This window comes from Ricinus communis, chromosome 2 (assembly GCF_019578655.1).
Source record: "Ricinus communis isolate WT05 ecotype wild-type chromosome 2, ASM1957865v1, whole genome shotgun sequence".
In the NCBI taxonomy this organism is placed as follows: Eukaryota; Viridiplantae; Streptophyta; class Magnoliopsida; order Malpighiales; family Euphorbiaceae; genus Ricinus; species Ricinus communis.
The window spans coordinates 402,068-419,846 of record NC_063257.1 but is presented as its reverse complement, the minus strand read 5'-3'; the positions used below and the strand labels follow the sequence as shown (position 1 = coordinate 419,846).

Sequence of the window (17,779 nt, the reverse complement as noted above, 5' to 3'; positions counted from 1 at the left end):
AAGAACAAATACTTTAATATGGCCTCCATTTTTCCTTTCACCATCGTTGCAATGAAGGATCAGTGGCTTGAGAACTTGGATTATAACTTGAGATTTTAGTAAATCCAGGCTATGTGCTGGTTGATCTTAAAGCGACCTCTTTTTCAGTGCTTAAAGTGATGATATACCGCTTTCCTTCATGAATTCAACTAAGCTGGAACTGGTAGCTTCATATGAGAAGGTGCAGTGAGTCAGATTAACTGTAAAATGAAACATTACTATCTATGCTAACAAATAAGTGCATCCCAGTAGTTAGCTTCTCCATTTTACGGCAGAAATGAGAAAGGGGGATGGAGTTTTGCTTCTCAATGGATTCATTTCTGTTATACCAATCTAACCTTCTAACAATAACACCGTCCAAATAGTATATTAACTAAGTTGACGCTTAATATTTATAGTAGCCAAATGATGCAAGAGAAAAATATAGGAAATTAAACAAGAGAAGCGAGATTGCATTTTCCCTTTTGTGTTTGGCCTACTTTTAAAAACCCAGGGAAATGAAATTTTCTCTAATAGAGTTAAAAGTTATTCAGACACCATCTCAGCAGTGCTATAACCTTCAACGGATCGAGGGTCTCACATGGCTGAAGAAACATAATCTGTCTTTATGTCTTTGGTGCATTCAGTTCTTCGTGGACTCGATCAAAGGCGGACAGCATTGCTGAACGCATGTTTGCTATTTCTACAGCCGTCTCCAGAGCTGCATAACAATAGAAATTTTAGAATAGGCTGCAAGCCATATTGGATGTTCTCATGAGCATTATGCTTTAGATTTGCACCTGTTTCAAATGATAGTTGAGCAGCTCGAAGCTTTGGTGAAACTAAAGTTCCAAACACAGATAGTGATCTTGATCGTTCCTTTTGAACCTACCAGAAAGAATTTAATTCATTGGTTAAACACATTTCTTGGACTGTAATCTATAAATCCTGGAAATTTTCCTTATTGCAGTTTTAGTTTGCAATTGCTTCAGAAAAAAGTAAAAGCTTGGAGCACCTATATGGTAAACTCGAACAACATGATACAATCTCCTTCCCAATAAAAAGAGAAATTTTTGAAAACTTACTTTGTCATCAGCCTTACTCGAAGCTTGCTTTGGAGAGGTTTCCTCTTCTTCAAATCAAATTGAAAACAGCAAGTGACCATCAGAAACAGAGACTAAAATCAACCTTCTGAAGCTAAAAAACAATAACTTTCCATGAATTAAGGAATACCCGAAAGCTGGGGAGTGCCGGATTTCTCCAGCAAATCATCATTGGTATTTTGCTCATCACAATCACCCAATGATAACCACTTCCGCAAGATAAACTGGGGTTCTCCCTCTTATATATGTCAAAGCAAAGAAAAAGTACGTTAGCACTCAGCTATGTGTACCCAAAACCCGAAAGGAAAAAGGAAAGAAACACAGAAAAGAAGAGAGATTACCATGATGTTTTGTTAGTTGCAATGATGTAGAAGCAGGATGGGATTTAAGGTCTAACAATGAGCTATTAAGGCGTGAAGCCCCCATTGAATGTCTAGCACTTGCCAATTCCAGCCATCCCTTGTATATTATTTTGATCAAACCAATTGATAAAAATTCAAACTTTTGCTTAAGGAAAAAAGAAAAAAAGGAAATCTAACTTTATGCCATTTCAAGTGATTGAACATTGCATCAATTGTAATCAAATAAATAGCAGAATATGAAGAAGGCTTATACCTGGCGAAGAGTAGAAGATAAAGAATCAAATAGAGTCAAGTAACTGTCTACCGAATCCAAAAATTGCAAAACGTTATCATCTATGTCTTGTTCTTCTTGTTGTTTATCTTCTTCTTCTTCTTCTTCTTCAAGTTTTAGCTTCTCTGTTCCAATTTCAAACCCAACTTCTTTTTTTTCCTCTTCCATTGAAGCGTAGCACAGATTTTTGGGATCTCAAGTGAACAATGGCTGTTAATATTATTCTAATTTTCTTTTGAGGGTGTTAATGTAATTTTCGTTGTTACTTTGACATACAGTGCTTAAGAAACGCTGCCGTGTTGTCGGATAGAGATATATTCTTGAAACTGTAATTAGGGTTTTAGAGATGGAATCAACAGTGAAAAAGTATCAGCAGAGATTTAGAAAGGTCAAAGAAGAAATGGAGAAATGGGATAATTTTCAATCCCGTTTAGTTTCTCAATTTAGAAACGCTTCTTCAATTATCGACAGGTTACAGGTCTCAATTTCTTTTCTCTATTCATACTATTCTTCAATTATTCCTTGGATTTTATTCATTACAATAACTGAAACGAAGAACATTTTGTCTTTAAAAAAAAAAAGATGATCAGAGAGTCTAACAATTACGGGAGCTTGAATTGTGTTGGGGGCATAGCAGATGTTGTGATGAGAAAGCAAATGGAGTCTTTACAGACCATATTGATTTCCATAAATAAGACACTGTAAAATTTCTGTCCTTTTTCATTTTTAAATTTAATCAGTCGAAGAAAGAATCTAATCTTGGAATAACTCTTACAGGGACGAGTTTCAGGGTATTGTTATGATTCTTGAGAGGATGCATAGGGATGGTAAGCAGTTAGTTCAAGGGGGTGGTTCTAATCATCTGACTGCAAAACAATTACAGCAGCGAGTTGGTATCAAGCCGTGTCTCGCTGATTGCTTGGACGGACTTATGATTCTTCGTGATATGCATCGCTCAGAGTACGGATATTTTATAGCTTTCCATTTGTTTTTTCTGTTTGTTATAATCAGGAGTACATATATTTTGTGTTAATGGCTTGAAAACTTTTTTTTTGTTAATACTCAGGTAACTGTATATGCATTTACTGCCATCTGTAATGACATTTAGTAGAACTATATTATTCAGAAATTATTTACTGATATAAATCTTCTTGCAGGTATCTTCTTAAATCATCTCTGGTTTCAGCACTTCCGGCGCTCGTCTTGAAGCCCAGGTAAAAACATAAGATAAACCTCCTTTTACCTTAAAATGGCTTCTTTTTTTTTCTTTGTATTGTTTAGTGTCCGTGTGAAAATTCTGTCGTTTGTGGGTTTGTTTGAATTATAGTCAATTGTAGTTGCAAATTTGCCATATTATGCAGTCAATGTTAAGAGACTAATGACGTGTGTCGGACTGCATTGCAGTTCAAGTGATCTAGCTGCACTCCAGCAACTCTTGGTAGATCAGCCTAATATCCCCAGAGAGGAAGGTAATAATGCTTTTGCTTCCCTGATGGTTTTACTGACCTGAACTTAATTATCTAGTATTTAGCAATGTCTATTGCCATTTGATACCTTATTATAACTAGTGGTTGATTCTCCAATGCAGTGCAATTCATCTTCGATATCATCTTTGCTGAAGAGATATGTTAATTTCTGTGCCTATTGAGAAAGCTCTTACATGCTGGGCACTTGATAGCTGTGTGCAACTGCAAGAGTCTTGGTCCTGTGGAGGTTATGCCAGCAATGTGAAGGAGTGTACCTGCTTGGCTGCTTGAAGAATTGCATTTGTTGGGAGATTTATCTAAGCCCAGAAAAGATTTTCAGAAGTGGCAATGTTCTCAATGCTCCCCAGAGGAAAAATGAAAAAGAAAAGAGAAAAGGGACGCAATATTTACAGGGTCATGGATTAACCAACTCGTCTCTCCAATTTATTCATACAACAGCAGCATGTATATGATTCCTGTGGTGCAGAGTGAATTTCAAGTCTTTTGATAGTCGATGAAATTGAGCTGATTTATTCTCCTGTATTGTCATTGTAAGCTGATTCTCCTGCAGAATCTCTTCCTAATTAATGAAATGTTAAACATCCGTAAGTTGCTAATGCCACTGCACATAAAATGGCAATCGAGAATTCTCAGCATAATAATAATGGAAGCAGGCGTCTCCAAGATTCTTCTACAGCCCAAACTCACTGTCATTAATAATTTTTAAAGAAAAGGACAACGAAGCTAAAAAAACCCAGTAAGGGCTTAGCAGCCCATAACCCAAATGTAGTCATTTTTAACCCAGTACGCATAGAATAGAAGTTTTTTTATCAATCAGAGAATAAAAAGTTCGATGCTAGAATTGGCAAGGTTTGCATGAATGTGGGTGAAACGACAGTGTATAATTTTCGCGCGAGAGTTGATTAGATTTGTTGGGCTAAGACAGGGTTTGAAGGGAGATGGTGAGTTGAAGACAAGCTGTCGGGGGGGGGGGGGGGGGTGTTGGGGGGGATTCCCTGTTCCCACTATTTTTACCCAGCAGTAGAAATTATGACACTTAAAACAAACATATTATAATCCCATTCTTTTCTTTTGAGTTTTAGACACTTAAATAAGACAATGACTGTTCCTTTGATTGGTATGGTCAACCCTCTGCTCTTCTTTTCTTCTTCTACTATTACTGCTACTTCTACTACTATATTTATTCATTATACATAATAATTTTTACTACTTTCTTGTTTGGTTCCCATTGTTGCTTTCTTCTACTATTCAAACACACCAAAAAAAAAAAAAGGAAAGAAAAATAACAGAACTTTTCTCTTTTCTTTTTCTTTCTTCCTCTCCCTTTCCAAGTCTAAATAAGTTTTTCTTTTTTTTTTTTTTAATAAAAAAAGGATCCGTAATCGAGATAGAAAGATAGCTGGGTCTAAGCTCCTAATTGATAGATGGCAAAGGAATTGCTTTTATTTGTTAATCTTTTCAAAGAATTCTATGTGGAATCATCTTAGGGTTTTCCTTTTGGAGGGACTGCATCTTTCATTTTAAGGACTTCTCTGATAACTGACGGATAGGTATGGTTTTGGTTTTCTTTCAAATTTCTTTTATTTTTAATTGGTTTTTATGTATGTTGCTTAAAAGAAGGTTCTTTTTAGATGGGTGAATGCTTTCTATTGCCTAATATGTGCTTTGGATGTAAATTCAAATTTTCAAGGATACGTGCTTCGTTATCCAGAAGCAGTGTGCCAATTGGGAAACACTAGTTTGAATTTGAGTAGATCAAGTAGTTTCACTAATCTATCTGTAATTTAATAGCTTTTGCTCATCTGATTAATCCTTTCTTGTGTTTTCTTTTGTAATTTCTTTAGTGCTAGCCAAGGTCCAATGATCATAACAATTGCAAAATTTTGAACTTTAGATTGGTATCCAACTAAATTTGGAACCCATGTGCACTGGAAAGTGAAGCTTGTTTCCTTTGGTTTTGATACTGCTCTTATGTTATATTTTGTTGCAGGTGTTTTATTTAAATCATGGCAGAGTCCTGGGATTCAAGTTATGACCCCGGCAGCCAGTCAGAGGACAGTTATCATTTTGAGAGATTTCATATAGAACCTATTTATGATGCATTTGTTTGTCCTTTAACAAAACAAGTCATGCGTGATCCTGTGACCTTAGAAAATGGGCAAACTTTTGAACGAGAAGCAATAGAAAGGTGGTTTAGAGAATGCAGGGAGAGTGGCAGAAAATTGGTTTGCCCTTTGACTCAAAAAGAATTAAAAACTGCAGAACTAAACCCTAGCATAGCTTTGCGGAACACCATTGAAGAGTGGACTGCTAGGAATGAAGCTGTTCAGCTGGATATGGCTCGGAGGTCATTAAATCTGACCAGTCCGGAAAATGAGGTTCTTCAGTCTTTGAAGTATGTCCAGTATATCTGCCAAAAAAGCCGATCAAATAAGCATGTTGTGCGCAATGCTGAATTGATACCTATGATCGTTGACGTGTTGAAGAGTAGCAGCCGTAGAGTTCGGTGTAAAGCTCTGGAAACACTTCAAACTGTTGTAGAGGAAGATGCCGATAATAAGGTTGTTCCAGGTTTGCTGATATTGCATGTAACTTAATCCATGCATTATTGTAGGCGACTTTGTTTTTTCATCTGAATCGACTTTGATTGCAGGCAATATTGGCTGAGGGTGACATTGTGCGTACTGTAGTTAAGTTCTTGTCTCATGAGCAATCCAAAGAGAGGGAGGAAGCTGTGTCGTTATTGCATGAGCTCTCAAAATCTGAAGCCTTATGTGAAAAGATTGGTTCAATCAATGGAGCAATTCTCATTCTGGTTGGAATGACAAGCAGCAAATCAGAAAATATTATAACTGTTGAAATGGCTGAGAAAACACTTGAAAATCTGGAGAAGTGTGAGAACAATGTGAGGCAGATGGCTGAAAATGGTAGATTGCAGCCTCTTCTGAATCAACTCCTCGAAGGTCCCTCTGCTTACCTCAACATTTTTATGCTTTTATTGATTTTATGTAAAAGACTTTGTGATAATCCTTTCTATTCAATTGTTCGCGAACTCATATTTTCACTTTTGTGATGCAGAAGACAAGTTATGCATTCATATGCTTAATTATATTCTAATTATGTGTCAGTCAATATGTTGTCTATACCCCACCCCTCTCTCAGTTTTAGTACTTGAGCTAAAGCTATGGGGCCTTCTTTTTCTTTGTGAATTCCTTGCATCTCAATGTAGAGAAGGGAAAAAAGGAGGATCTTCTTAATATTGGCATTGTTCTTGTGTGCTTGTATTCTACTCCTTGATTTTGTTTCCTAGTGTATTTTTAATTTGTATGCTTAAATGGTATAACTTGTCCCTCGGATCTGGTCAAATAACCAGAATTCTGATACTGCAGGTCCACCAGAAACCAAATTGGTCATGGCGTCATACCTCGGTGAACTGGTTTTGAACAATGATGTGAAAGTTCATGTGGCTAGAACTATCGGTTCGTCTCTAATTGATATTATGAGGAGTGGTAACACAAAGTCAAGAGAAGCTGCTTTGAAAGCTTTGAACCAAATTTCATCTTATGAGCCAAGTGCCAAGGTGTTGATTGAAGCAGGAATTCTTCCTCCTCTTGTTGAGGACCTATTCAAAGTTGGCAGTAACCAGCTTCCTATGCGTCTGAAGGAAGTCTCAGCAACGATCCTGGCTAATGTTGTGAACTCAGACTATGAATTTGATTCAGTTTCGGTTGGGGCTGACCATCAGACTCTAGTCTCAGAAGATATAGTACATAACCTACTTCATCTTATTAGCAACACTGGTCCAGCTATTGAGTGCAAACTTCTGCAGGTTCTTGTTGGTCTGACTAATTCACCTTCTACTGTTCTGAACGTTGTTGCTGCCATTAAAAGCTCGGGTGCCACTACCAGTTTAGTTCAGTTTATTGAGGCCCCACAGAAGGACTTGCGTGTTGCTTCCATAGAACTTCTTCAGAACCTATCTCCGCATATGGGCCAGGAACTAGCTAATGCCCTCCGTGGCACAGCTGGCCAGCTTGGCAGCCTAATTAATGTCATATCAGAAAACATAGGAATTACAAAAGAGCAGGCAACTGCTATTGGCCTATTAGCTGAACTCCCAGAGAGAGACTTGGGCCTTACACGGCAGATGCTAGATGAAGGGGCATTTCAGGTAATCTTCTCTAGAGTAGTAAAGATCCGTCAAGGGGAGATTAGGGGTACACGCTTTGTAACACCTTTTCTAGAGGGTCTTGTACGAGTTCTTGCAAGGGCTACATTTGTTTTGGCTGAAGAGCCCGATGCCATTGCATTCTGCCGTGAGAACAATCTGGCTGCTTTGTTCATTGAACTGCTCCAGTCCAATGGACTTGACAATGTGCAAATGGTTTCTGCCATGGCGTTAGAGAACTTGTCTCAAGAGTCCAAAAACTTGACAAAACTTCCTCATTTTTCCCCACCTGGATTTTGTGCTTCAGTCTTTCCTTGTTTTAGTAAACCACCTGTCATAACTGGATTGTGCCGGCTCCATCGAGGAACATGTTCATTAAGAGATACTTTTTGTCTTTTGGAAGGGCAGGCTGTTGAGAAACTGGTTGCACTTTTAGACCACACAAATGAGAAAGTAGTTGAGGCAGCCCTGGCAGCAATATCGACTTTGTTGGATGATGGTGTTGATATTGAACAGGGGGTCATGGTGTTGTGTGAAGAAGAGGGGGTCAAACCTATACTTGATGTGTTACTTGAGAAACGGACAGAGAACCTAAGGAGGAGGGCTGTTTGGGCTGTTGAGAGGCTCTTGCGGACTGATGATATAGCATATGAAGTTTCCGGAGATCCAAATGTAAGTACTGCACTTGTTGATGCCTTCCAGCATGCCGACTATCGAACAAGGCAGATAGCTGAGCGTGCCCTTAAACATGTTGATAAGATACCAAATTTCTCTGGTATCTTTGCAAACATGGGATAGGCCTCTCCCAGCATCTGCGCATGAAGTGATCAATGCAAGACATGTATGTAATTCATCCTTCGTCCTCTGCGATTTTGGGTCCATTTTATGGCATGGTTTGCAAAATAGGTAGATATAGTGTATAACAGATTTTGTTCATTTGTTGTTAATGATTCTCTTTTCTGTAACCTCCATTTCTTTCTCATTGCTGCATATATTGTACTTTTGCATAGAGAGTGGGTATTGGTTCTTATGATGCTCTTCAGCATCCTGCATTAATAATTGGGACTCTTGTTTTCCTCTTAAGGTTCGTTGTTTTAGTCATTTATACTTTCTGGAAGACAAATATCAAATAGAAATGTAATTGAGATCTCTTATTTTCAGTTGATGCCTCGTGTAGTGCTGCCCCAATTTGCCCAGAAATTTTTTTGTATTCCCAATATTGTATCTAGGGTTCTGATATTATGTTAGTGAGAATTTATAGGTTTTTGCAGCTGGCACTTAAAAGGAAATAGAATATTTTGGTTAGATCACTAAAATTGAATTCAGACAGATGCTATGGACATTGGACAGTGAAGTTACCAGCAGCCCGAAAAGTACACAAGGCACGATCAATAGTCTATCCATGAAATGAATGTGACAAATTGGCACTGACGAAGCAATGCCCATTTTCATTTCTAACTTTGAAGCAAAGCCATAACATGATAAAAGAAGATGTGACCCCAAAAGAAAAGGAGAAAAAAAAACAAGGGATTCTAAAGTAACAAGGATACTGAGAAGTGAGCGCACAGGTTGAGACCGGATTAATTGTGAATAAATAGCATCTCTTCTTATCTTATTTACATGAAAAACAGTCTGCCTTGTGCAACACAAAGAAGCATTTATAAGCTATTTTTCTGTAGTCTGTATGTATCAGCAACCTCTTCCCATTTCCAGCCATCAACAGTCAAAATCAAATTGAATAAACAAATAGATGAATTCATTATTCAATGAAATTTGACATAAGCAAGATCAGGAAGACAGGATCAGTTTATGAACAGCAGAGAAGAAAATAAAGGGACGAAATCGCCCAGGTGCAAACTGATTATGTTCAAAGAATTCAATATGAACTTTGAACTGACAATCTATGCCCAAAATCTCCTCATGTTAATAGATAAATGTAGCTTGCTGCACAAATCAGAGTTTTCACCGTGGACTTCACAGATGTAATACAGCCAATGATTTAGTAATGCAAGAAGAAGCATCCAATTCATGAGTCATGTGATTCCTCGAAATATGACTCCAATTTGTCCCCGTGTCCGACACATAACATACAGTCAGGAAGTCCAACACTTGGCCAAATATTTTGAACATTTCCACCCCGAATATAAGGTTCTTATCTGCAACAAATGCAGCATTCCAGTCCATTGGGGCATCAGGATGTACTGACACTTCGGTCCAGGTCAGATACATAAGATCTAGCTCCCACAATTTCCTAACAGCCTTGTTTCTCTGCCCTATTTGACCATCCCCTTCACACCAGGAGACTGAAAGCATGAACAATCGACTATTACAAGATACAAGTTTAGGGTAATACTCGTGAACACGGGGAGGGAATGAAAACGTTTGAATTGCCACCCAGAAGCCCCTTTCTATATCATATCCCATGAGCTTGTCTGTCTCAGAATAAACATAAAAAATCCCATTACATATGACCCCAGAACATACCACCCCAAAATCTATAGATAGCTTCTGGATTTCTGTCCATTTATTTGATACGGGATCATAAATTTCTCCAGAATCCAAGGGCTCATCCCAAGATCCAAGACCTCCAACAGCAATCAATACAAACCTTTTACAACCCTTAGCATTTGACTGGTCACTTTTTTGTCTGATGAACTTGTACGACTTTCTGCTGTGCAATGATGAAGCCTCATTTTCATCAATAGCATTTCTGTAGTGACGTCTCAGAGAAAGCCGGTGAGGATCTTCATAAACATCTGACACCCCACCAATTCGAGACCTGGGAAAACGCCTCTCATGCCGATGCTGATGATTATGACCAATTGAAAAATCAGAGCTGACTTCAGATATTCCCAAAATAGGCATTGATCTAGCATATCTCATGGAAGCAACCTTACGCCAAGATTTAGTTAAAGGGCTAAACACCAGAACCCCTTTGTGCGTCTTGCATGAGCTCCTATCCACCCTCCCAAAATGTGTCAAGCTAGAACAACCTCCAACAATATAAATATCCTCCTGAATGCTGGCAACAGAGAACATGAACCTTCCTCTTAGAATATCAGAATCAATCCTATGCCAGTGGTCTTGAGATACATCCAATGCATGTATCTCTCCAGAACAAAAACCATCTTTAACAGCCCCAAACAGAAACAGCCACGGATTCTGATACAAACCCTCTTGTCTCATCTGCAAGAACCGAGGAGTGGTTGTCAAGCATCTCCATTTCTTGCATACAAGTCGGGCATTCATGAGACTGATCAATGGGAGTCTCACCAAACACAATTCCAATATATCATCTGGAAGAAAGATATGCAACCTGCTATTTTGAACGGAATCTTCAAGTTCAAAATCTTTTCTGTTATTTTTCTTCCAAAACATTTCTCTAACCCCATGTGAAAAGCAATCAACTCCTGATTCCTCAGTTCCACATATTGGCTTATATCCCTTTCCTTCTTCGCTAGCACTAGATGATCTTCTCCTACTACTTGGATCTCCATATTCCTCGCCGGTATCAGCCCCCACTTTACAACCTCCACCTCTTCCATATAAACTAAGACATCTGACGGAAATACCCTTTACAGAATTATCCTCATCCTCTCCTTCACATCTATTGTTTTTTTTCCTCAATTTCTGGCTAACACTTCTAACAAGGCGCTGTGACACACTCAAAGCCTCAAAATCCCTGTTAAGAGATGATGCCTCCCCACTTAATCTCTCAGAAAACATTCTATTTAGTACTGATTATAGACCCTAAGCATCTCAAGAACACCATTCCCAGAGTGACATTCTATCCTGTTAGTTCAACAGTAAAGCAACATCAAAATCCTAGCATCAGCACAGAAGAAAAACAATAATAGAAAGCTATGATTTTTAAAATAGGAGATCCCTGGCAGTTCGATATTAAATAAAGGAGCTTCCTTTAGAAATAGATTTTTTTTTTTTCATTACAAAAAAATAAAACGAGTGCTGAAACAGGTAATCAAGAAAAGCACATTCAAGAATGAGAGATAGAGAGAGATCATGAAAGAAGAACTTACAGAGCTCAGATTTGGAAAGAAATTAGCCACAAAATCCAAAATGTAGAAACCAAATCTGAGTATAATGAGAAGTGAAGAATTTCCAATCTGAGATGAGATTTGGAAGGAGTAAAATATTAATTTAATAAAAAGAAAATTAGTGCACTGGGTTAGGTTGGTGAGTGGTGAACACTGGGATGGGAGTTGGTAAAGAAGAAGAAGAAAATATAATTAAAAAAAACAAGGCTATAAAGCGACACCCCTCCTCTCCTCTCCTTTCTTATTAGTATTATATAAGTAAAGGGACCCATTCGTCATTCTCTCTTTCTCTTTTGTTTTTGTTTTTGTTTTTGTTTTTGTTTTTCTACTGATATTAAGATTATATGATGCGCCGTCCAATGTTATCGTGGTGAAGGTTTCATCAGGACCGTCTGATCAGGAAAGCCCGGACTTCGAGGAGGACGTGTTTTATTTGTGGCTTTTCAGAAAATGTGGGGCTCCAGGCAATTGTTAGGTAACTCAACGGTGTCGTAAATCACCGCGATTTTATGAAAATATTAAAATTAAAATAATTGAAAACTTTCATAACCGAATAAACTATTTTAATTGAATAAATGAGAAATTATAATATTTGTATTCGAGTATAATGTCTTTAGTTTATGAAGTGCAATTAATCTGAAAAGGAAATATAAAAGAAAAAAGGATCAGAGATGAAAATAATTTAATTAATAATTAATAATTAATAATAATTTGATAATATATATTATGTAGTACTAAAAAGTATGGCCCATACTAAATAACTGATTTACACCAAAAATATTTAAAAATTAGTTTCCTCTCTTTTTGGTGCTATTAGTAAATTAAACTTGGACTGATTCTTTCTATTTATTATGTAGTTAACTTTTTATAAAATACCAAATAAATATAACACTTATAATAACTCATATAAACTTTAATATTCTATTAATAATAATTAATATAAAATATATATAAAAAATAGTACAATCATATTTAATATAACTAGTTATTTATTCATACATTTTACAATTATTATTATTATTTTAATTATAAAATTAAATTTATAAATATAATTTAATTAATTATTTAATTTTTAATATCAATTTAAATAATTTTAGAAATAATAATAAACTGACTGTTTTAAATAAATTATTACATTAGTATTAACATTATTTTTAAATTAATACTATCAATAAATTATTTTTAAAATATTTATTTATTAAATCTAATATTATATAAATTAATACTATCAATATAATTAATATTATTATTTTTTAAAATTATAAATTACAGTATAATTAAAAATTAATTTATTAGTGAATATAATATTTAAAAATATTATTTTTATAATTAAAATTATCATCTAATGAGAAAATTAATTTATAAGATAATGAAATATTAAAATATAATTAATATACTATATTTTAGAATAATATTTTTTTAGTTAAAAAATTAATTTATTAGTAATATGTTATTTGTTAAAATTAGGGTGATTGTCTAATTAAAAAATTAACTTATTAATTAATAAATTAATAAAAAATTTATAAAATTTATATATCCAAAATAATACACATATTAAAAAAATTATATTTCAAAAATCAATATATATAAATTTTAATATTAAATTTTATTATAAATAAAAATAAAATTTAACTGGATTTCAATTATCTTGAAATAGTCAACTAGGACTAAATAAGGCAAAACCCCATGAATTATAATAGGCCGTGAGAGACCGAAATGGTCGCCAAAGAAAGTGGCGGCAATGGGTAGTTAGACTGTGGACCCCATGACTGGTCAATTTAGATGATTATGTTATCACCTACTTCCCATCTTCCCTGTTCCCCTTTCCACAAAGTGCTTCTTGACTGTTCATAATATTTATACCTTGTTGGAAAATTACACGCGTCTGCTGTTAAATAATTTGATTAAATTGTTTATAATTTTAAAGTAAAATAAATATATAATTAATATTTTTATTATTTAACAGTTATTTACTAGATTAATAATTAATAAAAATGAACTACGGCTTAGAACAGATTAATAAAAGAAATTAGTTATATAATAAATAAAGAAATTTAATTTGATGCGAAACAGTAGAATATATGTGAATACGTGATAACATTCGGCGTGGCCCACTGTAATAATGCTGGTATGACGTGTCCTTAATGACGATGATGACAGTGGTAATGCATGTGGCAATGGATAGGTGAAATGAATTAATAAAAGACCTCTCGTATTAATGCATCATGACTTGGAAAACGAAGCTGCTGTGCTGTGCACTTTGGACTCTATTAATTTATCAATTTGGAATCGGAAAGTTGCATACCTGTCGTCGACGGTCCACTGTAACTGTAGTACAAAATTAAATCAGTTTTGTGTATCTTATGTTGTTTTTATTTGGCATTAGTTTAAGTCACAATTTCTTCCAAAATTATAAAAGCAAAACGGCAATACAAATTTAAAGAATTCAACCACTTTGGAGTTGGTGCTGCCACCCTAATATTTTTTTTATACAGAGATTTAAGTCAATAGAAAAACTAATTGTTTAAAGTTGATTATATATTTTAATTTGAGTGAAAATTAATTTATTATTCTGTATAATTAAACTTATATAAAATTAATTATAGTTAAACAAAATAAATAAAATTTATTTAAAAATTTCATATGAATAGGTCGATACATTTCATGATATTAAAATAATTTTTTATGTATTTTAATCAATATAGTATTTTAAGAATTAGGAAGAACTAAAAATATACCAATTTTCAATAATAATATCAACCATAAAATTAATTTTTCAAGTTAAATTAAATCTTAAATCTAAATTTTATTTTCTATAATTGATTCGACAAATTCTTCACGACAATAATTTAAAAGACATTCAATCAGCCTCAATAAAAAAAAAAATCAAACATTCAATAAATTACAATAAAAATAAATAAATCAAAAGAAACAAATAACTATTAGTGACCATATTAAATAGTGAAAAAATAGAGATAAAAATAATTAATCATAATAATTTTTTAAAATATAATTATTTATTTTTAAATTAAATTATTTCAATAGGCTTTAATTCTTTTGGAGAGAACCATTCACTATTCGACTGGAATATCTATTGAAATTGCTAAGCATGTTTAAAATATATTTTTAAATATTTAATTATCATGAATATATGTATTTTCAGTTAATTTGGAGTGATTTCATTATATTCTTACAAATAAAAATTAGAATGTCATTTGTTTAAAATTTAAAAAAGTATAAATTGAGTGAAAAGTCATTTAATTTTAGAAATTACGTCATTTAATTTATAAGCTAATAAAATTAATTTTAAAATAAGAAAATAACTATTAACTTAGTTTAAAAAAATGAAAATTCATCATTTTAAATTTCTCAAAAAATTTTGAGCTCGTATTTCTATGTTCTTTATCCACTAAAAATAAACATCGACATATTTTTATCAACTTCAAAAATACGTAAAAAGAAAACTAATTTATTGTATATATCCAAAACCAGCCAGACTCCGATGATTAAACAAAAAAAAAAAAACAGTAATTAAAATCCCACTGGGCATCGATTCTAATTCGAAATTGATCTCATCCCAAAGTTCAAGCCGCTTTTACAGACAGGTCCATTAGAGATCGTGGGCCGAGCTACGTAATAAGGCAAAGTAGAGTGTTTGGCAAAAAGACGAGAGTAAAGAAGAGACGAAGAAGAAGAAGAAGAAAATGGCGAAGATAGTGGTGGCGATGGTGACCCTATTATTAGCCGTCTTGACAGTGACAGTTTTTTCAAGCGTCGACGATAAGTGCTCTGCTTGTTATGCCGTTGCGGTAACTCATCATCGCCTTTGATCTGAAATTAATCTTTACTCCATCTGATCACAACTTCAGATCTTTCATTTGTCTTTTTTTTTTCACCCGTTTTCTATACGTGATCCGTAATTTAGTACTATATTCTTAACGGAAAATAATGAAGAAAAATAGTACTGTTTACAGCTTATTAGTTCAATTTTAATAATTGCAGCGGAAAATGCCTTGCAGGATGAGTTAGAGCACGGCCTTTCTAATGTAAGGTCTTATGTCTTATTGATTTATTTACTTTCGAGTTGGCGAATTATCTGTGATGATTTGGTACTCTTCCCAAATAACTTATAGGAAAAACCAAGGAATCATTTGGATATGAGAAATCGATTGAATTCTAAAGGTCAGCGTGAAGGAAAGGTGATCGATTACAGGTAATGCTTCGCTTTTTCCTTTCAGTGTGTCTTATAAAGTACATTTCTTTCTTGACAATGTGTAATGTTGTTATAATTGTCTAAATGTCTCAAGCAGAGTTAGTGAGCTGAGAGTTGTTGAACTCTTGGATGGGCTTTGTGATAAGATGCAAGATTATACTCTTCAAAAGGTAATTTTTGGTTTCAATTAGTTTCACTTACTTTTATTTCATATCAGAGTCTCAACATGTTTTAAAAGTTTATCTCTATTAGTTTGTGGTGTTACTGGAATTAGAGCTGCGTTTAAGATATTTGTAGAGATTGTTACATGGTGGTTAGCACCTTAAGTAGCAGACATGCTCCAATTTGATGGAGCCTCGGTAGTATCCATCTCCTTGCTATCAAATGTGACATTCTGTCTAAATATTCTTGTGCCTGCTCGTTCATTTTCATTTTTGCAGGTAGATTCAACTAGAAGCTCATGGGTTAAAGTGGATAACTGGGACAATCTTACAACTAGTACGTACTATTTTCTTCTAATAGTTGCTCTTAACCATCTCCTCTTTTATTTAAATGCTTGTTTATCTACTTCCACTATGGTAGTTGATAATGGGCTCCTGACATTTGTTTTGCTGTGATTTTAACTTATTTGCTCAAGTCAGCATGTTTATTATGAATAGAAGTTTTCTTTCTACTATTAATGTTTTAACCAATTTTCAATTTCTGTTTTTGATAGATAAGCAAGAAGCTCGAGCATTTTCAAAAGCACTATCATCTTATTGTGGAAGGTGAGATTGTATATGGTTCTCACCCCTGTTCTTTTTCTTCATTGTGAAATGTACTTGTTTTGTAAATTTTCTTTCTGTTCTAAAGGTGTTAAAGCCACTAAAATCTAACTCGTTAAGTTTGACCCGTGTGTTTTTATGGGACAGGTTACTGGAGGAAACTGAGGACGAGGTGAGTTCTTTTATCCTGATTAAGAATTTCTAGGTTCAAAGGCCTTTTATTTGTACTTAAAAAGCTAACACTTAAATACTTATAACATCAATTTAAATTGCAGTTGGCAGAATTGATAAAGAAGGGTTCTGTTAAAGTAGGAGGTGTGAGCAAGGTTCTCTGCGAAGATTTGAGCAACCACTGCACCCACTCAAGGTAATCTTACGCAATACATCAGTTTAATTATTAGCAAATGTAGTTCTAACTGCCTTGTAAGGTGCTTGAGATAGATGATCATAAAAGTTTTTGTTGACAGTGGCGGCCTTAGCTTTAAAGGCGTATCAAAGTATGAGGCTTTCTAACCTAACTTGGAAGACTCATTCTTATCGTGGGGTTAGAGTTGTAAAAATATGAAACATTAATAAAAGAAAAACACTAGAAGCACGAAATCAAAAATTGCAAGCATCATTATGTGATAATTATATATTCTCTGCTCTCAACAAAAAATCACAGGTTTCAACACTAAAACAACATTATGGCTGGGCACATACAGCAGTTAGAAATCAGGAAAATATATGTCGTCTTAGTATCTAGTTTAAAACTTTGTTCAGACGAAGTTGTATTCTTTTCTAAACAACTAATTTTTTTACAGTTGGCAATTGAGGTGTGAGTTATTGTACTGCTGGTTTCTTACCTAACATGGACTTTCTATCTATTTGCAGCGGTTCTCATCAGGTGAATGAGGATGATGACGAAGCAGATGGAGAACTCTGACCCACCCGTGTCGAAGAAAAGAGATGGTGCGAGCCACATTAAACTTGTAATGGGGGAAAAAAGACTTCCATAGTAAAGCTTGTAGTCTTGTTTATGTGAACCCACAAATTTTGTATCTATGCACAAGTGTCCATCATGTTCTGGTTTGTTACTAAGTTTAAGCTAGTCAATGATAGTCATGTGGTGATGGAAGAATACTAACACCTTTATTTTGTTATCTGATTGCTTTTTGTTTGTCAAGAATTACGGCTGTTTGACTGGCATATTTCCAATGATACTTTCTCTATCTCATAGGTGTACCCGTCACTGTTATCATTAACCTATTTCTCTCAAAGACGATAATGTGAACCTAAGACCTAAATTTCAGGTTTTAATTACTAGTTTCAAATCTCCTTTCGCACAGAAGGGGAAAT

At 34.6% G+C, this 17,779-nt stretch overlaps 5 protein-coding genes across 6 annotated transcripts; 3 read left to right on the top strand and 2 right to left on the bottom strand.

The window, feature by feature from the left end:
• Nucleotides 1–381: 381 nt before the first annotated feature.
• On the bottom strand, nucleotides 382–1,924 carry LOC8273633 (coiled-coil domain-containing protein 115). Of its 2 annotated transcripts, none has more exons than XM_002510651.4 (6): nucleotides 1,737–1,924; nucleotides 1,463–1,580; nucleotides 1,252–1,359; nucleotides 1,104–1,150; nucleotides 819–906; nucleotides 382–739 (listed from the first exon to the last, which is right to left on the bottom strand). In XM_002510651.4, the coding sequence occupies exons 1-6, from the start codon at nucleotides 1,920–1,922 to the stop codon at nucleotides 645–647; spliced, it is 642 nt and encodes a 213-aa protein (XP_002510697.2). In that variant the 5' UTR covers nucleotides 1,923–1,924; the 3' UTR covers nucleotides 382–644. The 2 variants fall into 2 exon arrangements, with proteins under 2 accessions (XP_002510697.2, XP_015574658.2); XM_015719172.3 differs by having other exon boundaries at nucleotides 1,104–1,147.
• Nucleotides 1,925–2,097: 173 nt separating this feature from the next.
• On the top strand, nucleotides 2,098–3,837 carry LOC8273634 (uncharacterized protein At5g43822). The gene is made up of 6 exons (XM_002510652.4): nucleotides 2,098–2,232; nucleotides 2,337–2,455; nucleotides 2,532–2,714; nucleotides 2,912–2,968; nucleotides 3,159–3,223; nucleotides 3,343–3,837. The coding sequence occupies exons 1-6, from the start codon at nucleotides 2,101–2,103 to the stop codon at nucleotides 3,384–3,386; spliced, it is 600 nt and encodes a 199-aa protein (XP_002510698.2). The 5' UTR covers nucleotides 2,098–2,100; the 3' UTR covers nucleotides 3,387–3,837.
• A 497-nt stretch (nucleotides 3,838–4,334) lies between these two features.
• Nucleotides 4,335–8,569, top strand: LOC8273635 (U-box domain-containing protein 44). The gene is made up of 4 exons (XM_002510653.4): nucleotides 4,335–4,791; nucleotides 5,232–5,802; nucleotides 5,895–6,204; nucleotides 6,631–8,569. The coding sequence occupies exons 2-4, from the start codon at nucleotides 5,248–5,250 to the stop codon at nucleotides 8,205–8,207; spliced, it is 2,442 nt and encodes an 813-aa protein (XP_002510699.2). The 5' UTR covers nucleotides 4,335–4,791; nucleotides 5,232–5,247; the 3' UTR covers nucleotides 8,208–8,569.
• A 574-nt stretch (nucleotides 8,570–9,143) lies between these two features.
• LOC8273636 (F-box/kelch-repeat protein At5g42350) lies at nucleotides 9,144–12,016 on the bottom strand. The gene is made up of 2 exons (XM_002510654.4): nucleotides 11,447–12,016; nucleotides 9,144–11,201 (listed from the first exon to the last, which is right to left on the bottom strand). The coding sequence occupies exon 2, from the start codon at nucleotides 11,133–11,135 to the stop codon at nucleotides 9,384–9,386; it is 1,752 nt and encodes a 583-aa protein (XP_002510700.2). The 5' UTR covers nucleotides 11,136–11,201; nucleotides 11,447–12,016; the 3' UTR covers nucleotides 9,144–9,383.
• A 2,945-nt stretch (nucleotides 12,017–14,961) lies between these two features.
• Nucleotides 14,962–17,652, top strand: LOC8273637 (protein canopy-1). The gene is made up of 9 exons (XM_002510655.4): nucleotides 14,962–15,273; nucleotides 15,484–15,510; nucleotides 15,598–15,677; nucleotides 15,775–15,847; nucleotides 16,118–16,175; nucleotides 16,393–16,444; nucleotides 16,589–16,613; nucleotides 16,717–16,808; nucleotides 17,315–17,652. The coding sequence occupies exons 1-9, from the start codon at nucleotides 15,169–15,171 to the stop codon at nucleotides 17,364–17,366; spliced, it is 564 nt and encodes a 187-aa protein (XP_002510701.1). The 5' UTR covers nucleotides 14,962–15,168; the 3' UTR covers nucleotides 17,367–17,652.
• The last annotated feature ends 127 nt before the right edge of the window (nucleotides 17,653–17,779 follow it).

Excerpts from the sequence above, each read along its gene's own strand:
- LOC8273633 (XM_002510651.4), bottom strand. The coding sequence starts at position 1,922 with ATGGAAGAGGAAAAAAAAGAAGTTGGGTTTGAAATTGGAACAGAGAAG. Across the intron at positions 1,581-1,736 it reads TATCTTCTACTCTTCGCCAG|GGATGGCTGGAATTGGCAAG; the intron begins GTATAAGCCTTC and ends ATAATATACAAG. Across the intron at positions 1,360-1,462 it reads GCAACTAACAAAACATCATG|AGGGAGAACCCCAGTTTATC; the intron begins GTAATCTCTCTT and ends GACATATATAAG.
- LOC8273634 (XM_002510652.4), top strand. The coding sequence starts at position 2,101 with ATGGAATCAACAGTGAAAAAGTATCAGCAGAGATTTAGAAAGGTCAAA. Across the intron at positions 2,233-2,336 it reads CAATTATCGACAGGTTACAG|ATGATCAGAGAGTCTAACAA; the intron begins GTCTCAATTTCT and ends AAAAAAAAAAAG. Across the intron at positions 2,715-2,911 it reads CGTGATATGCATCGCTCAGA|GTATCTTCTTAAATCATCTC; the intron begins GTACGGATATTT and ends ATCTTCTTGCAG.
- LOC8273635 (XM_002510653.4), top strand. The coding sequence starts at position 5,248 with ATGGCAGAGTCCTGGGATTCAAGTTATGACCCCGGCAGCCAGTCAGAG. Across the intron at positions 5,803-5,894 it reads AGGAAGATGCCGATAATAAG|GCAATATTGGCTGAGGGTGA; the intron begins GTTGTTCCAGGT and ends CTTTGATTGCAG. Across the intron at positions 6,205-6,630 it reads TCTGAATCAACTCCTCGAAG|GTCCACCAGAAACCAAATTG; the intron begins GTCCCTCTGCTT and ends CTGATACTGCAG.
- LOC8273636 (XM_002510654.4), bottom strand. The coding sequence starts at position 11,135 with ATGTTTTCTGAGAGATTAAGTGGGGAGGCATCATCTCTTAACAGGGAT.
- LOC8273637 (XM_002510655.4), top strand. The coding sequence starts at position 15,169 with ATGGCGAAGATAGTGGTGGCGATGGTGACCCTATTATTAGCCGTCTTG. Across the intron at positions 15,274-15,483 it reads CTGCTTGTTATGCCGTTGCG|GATGAGTTAGAGCACGGCCT; the intron begins GTAACTCATCAT and ends AATGCCTTGCAG. Across the intron at positions 16,445-16,588 it reads CTATCATCTTATTGTGGAAG|GTTACTGGAGGAAACTGAGG; the intron begins GTGAGATTGTAT and ends TTTATGGGACAG.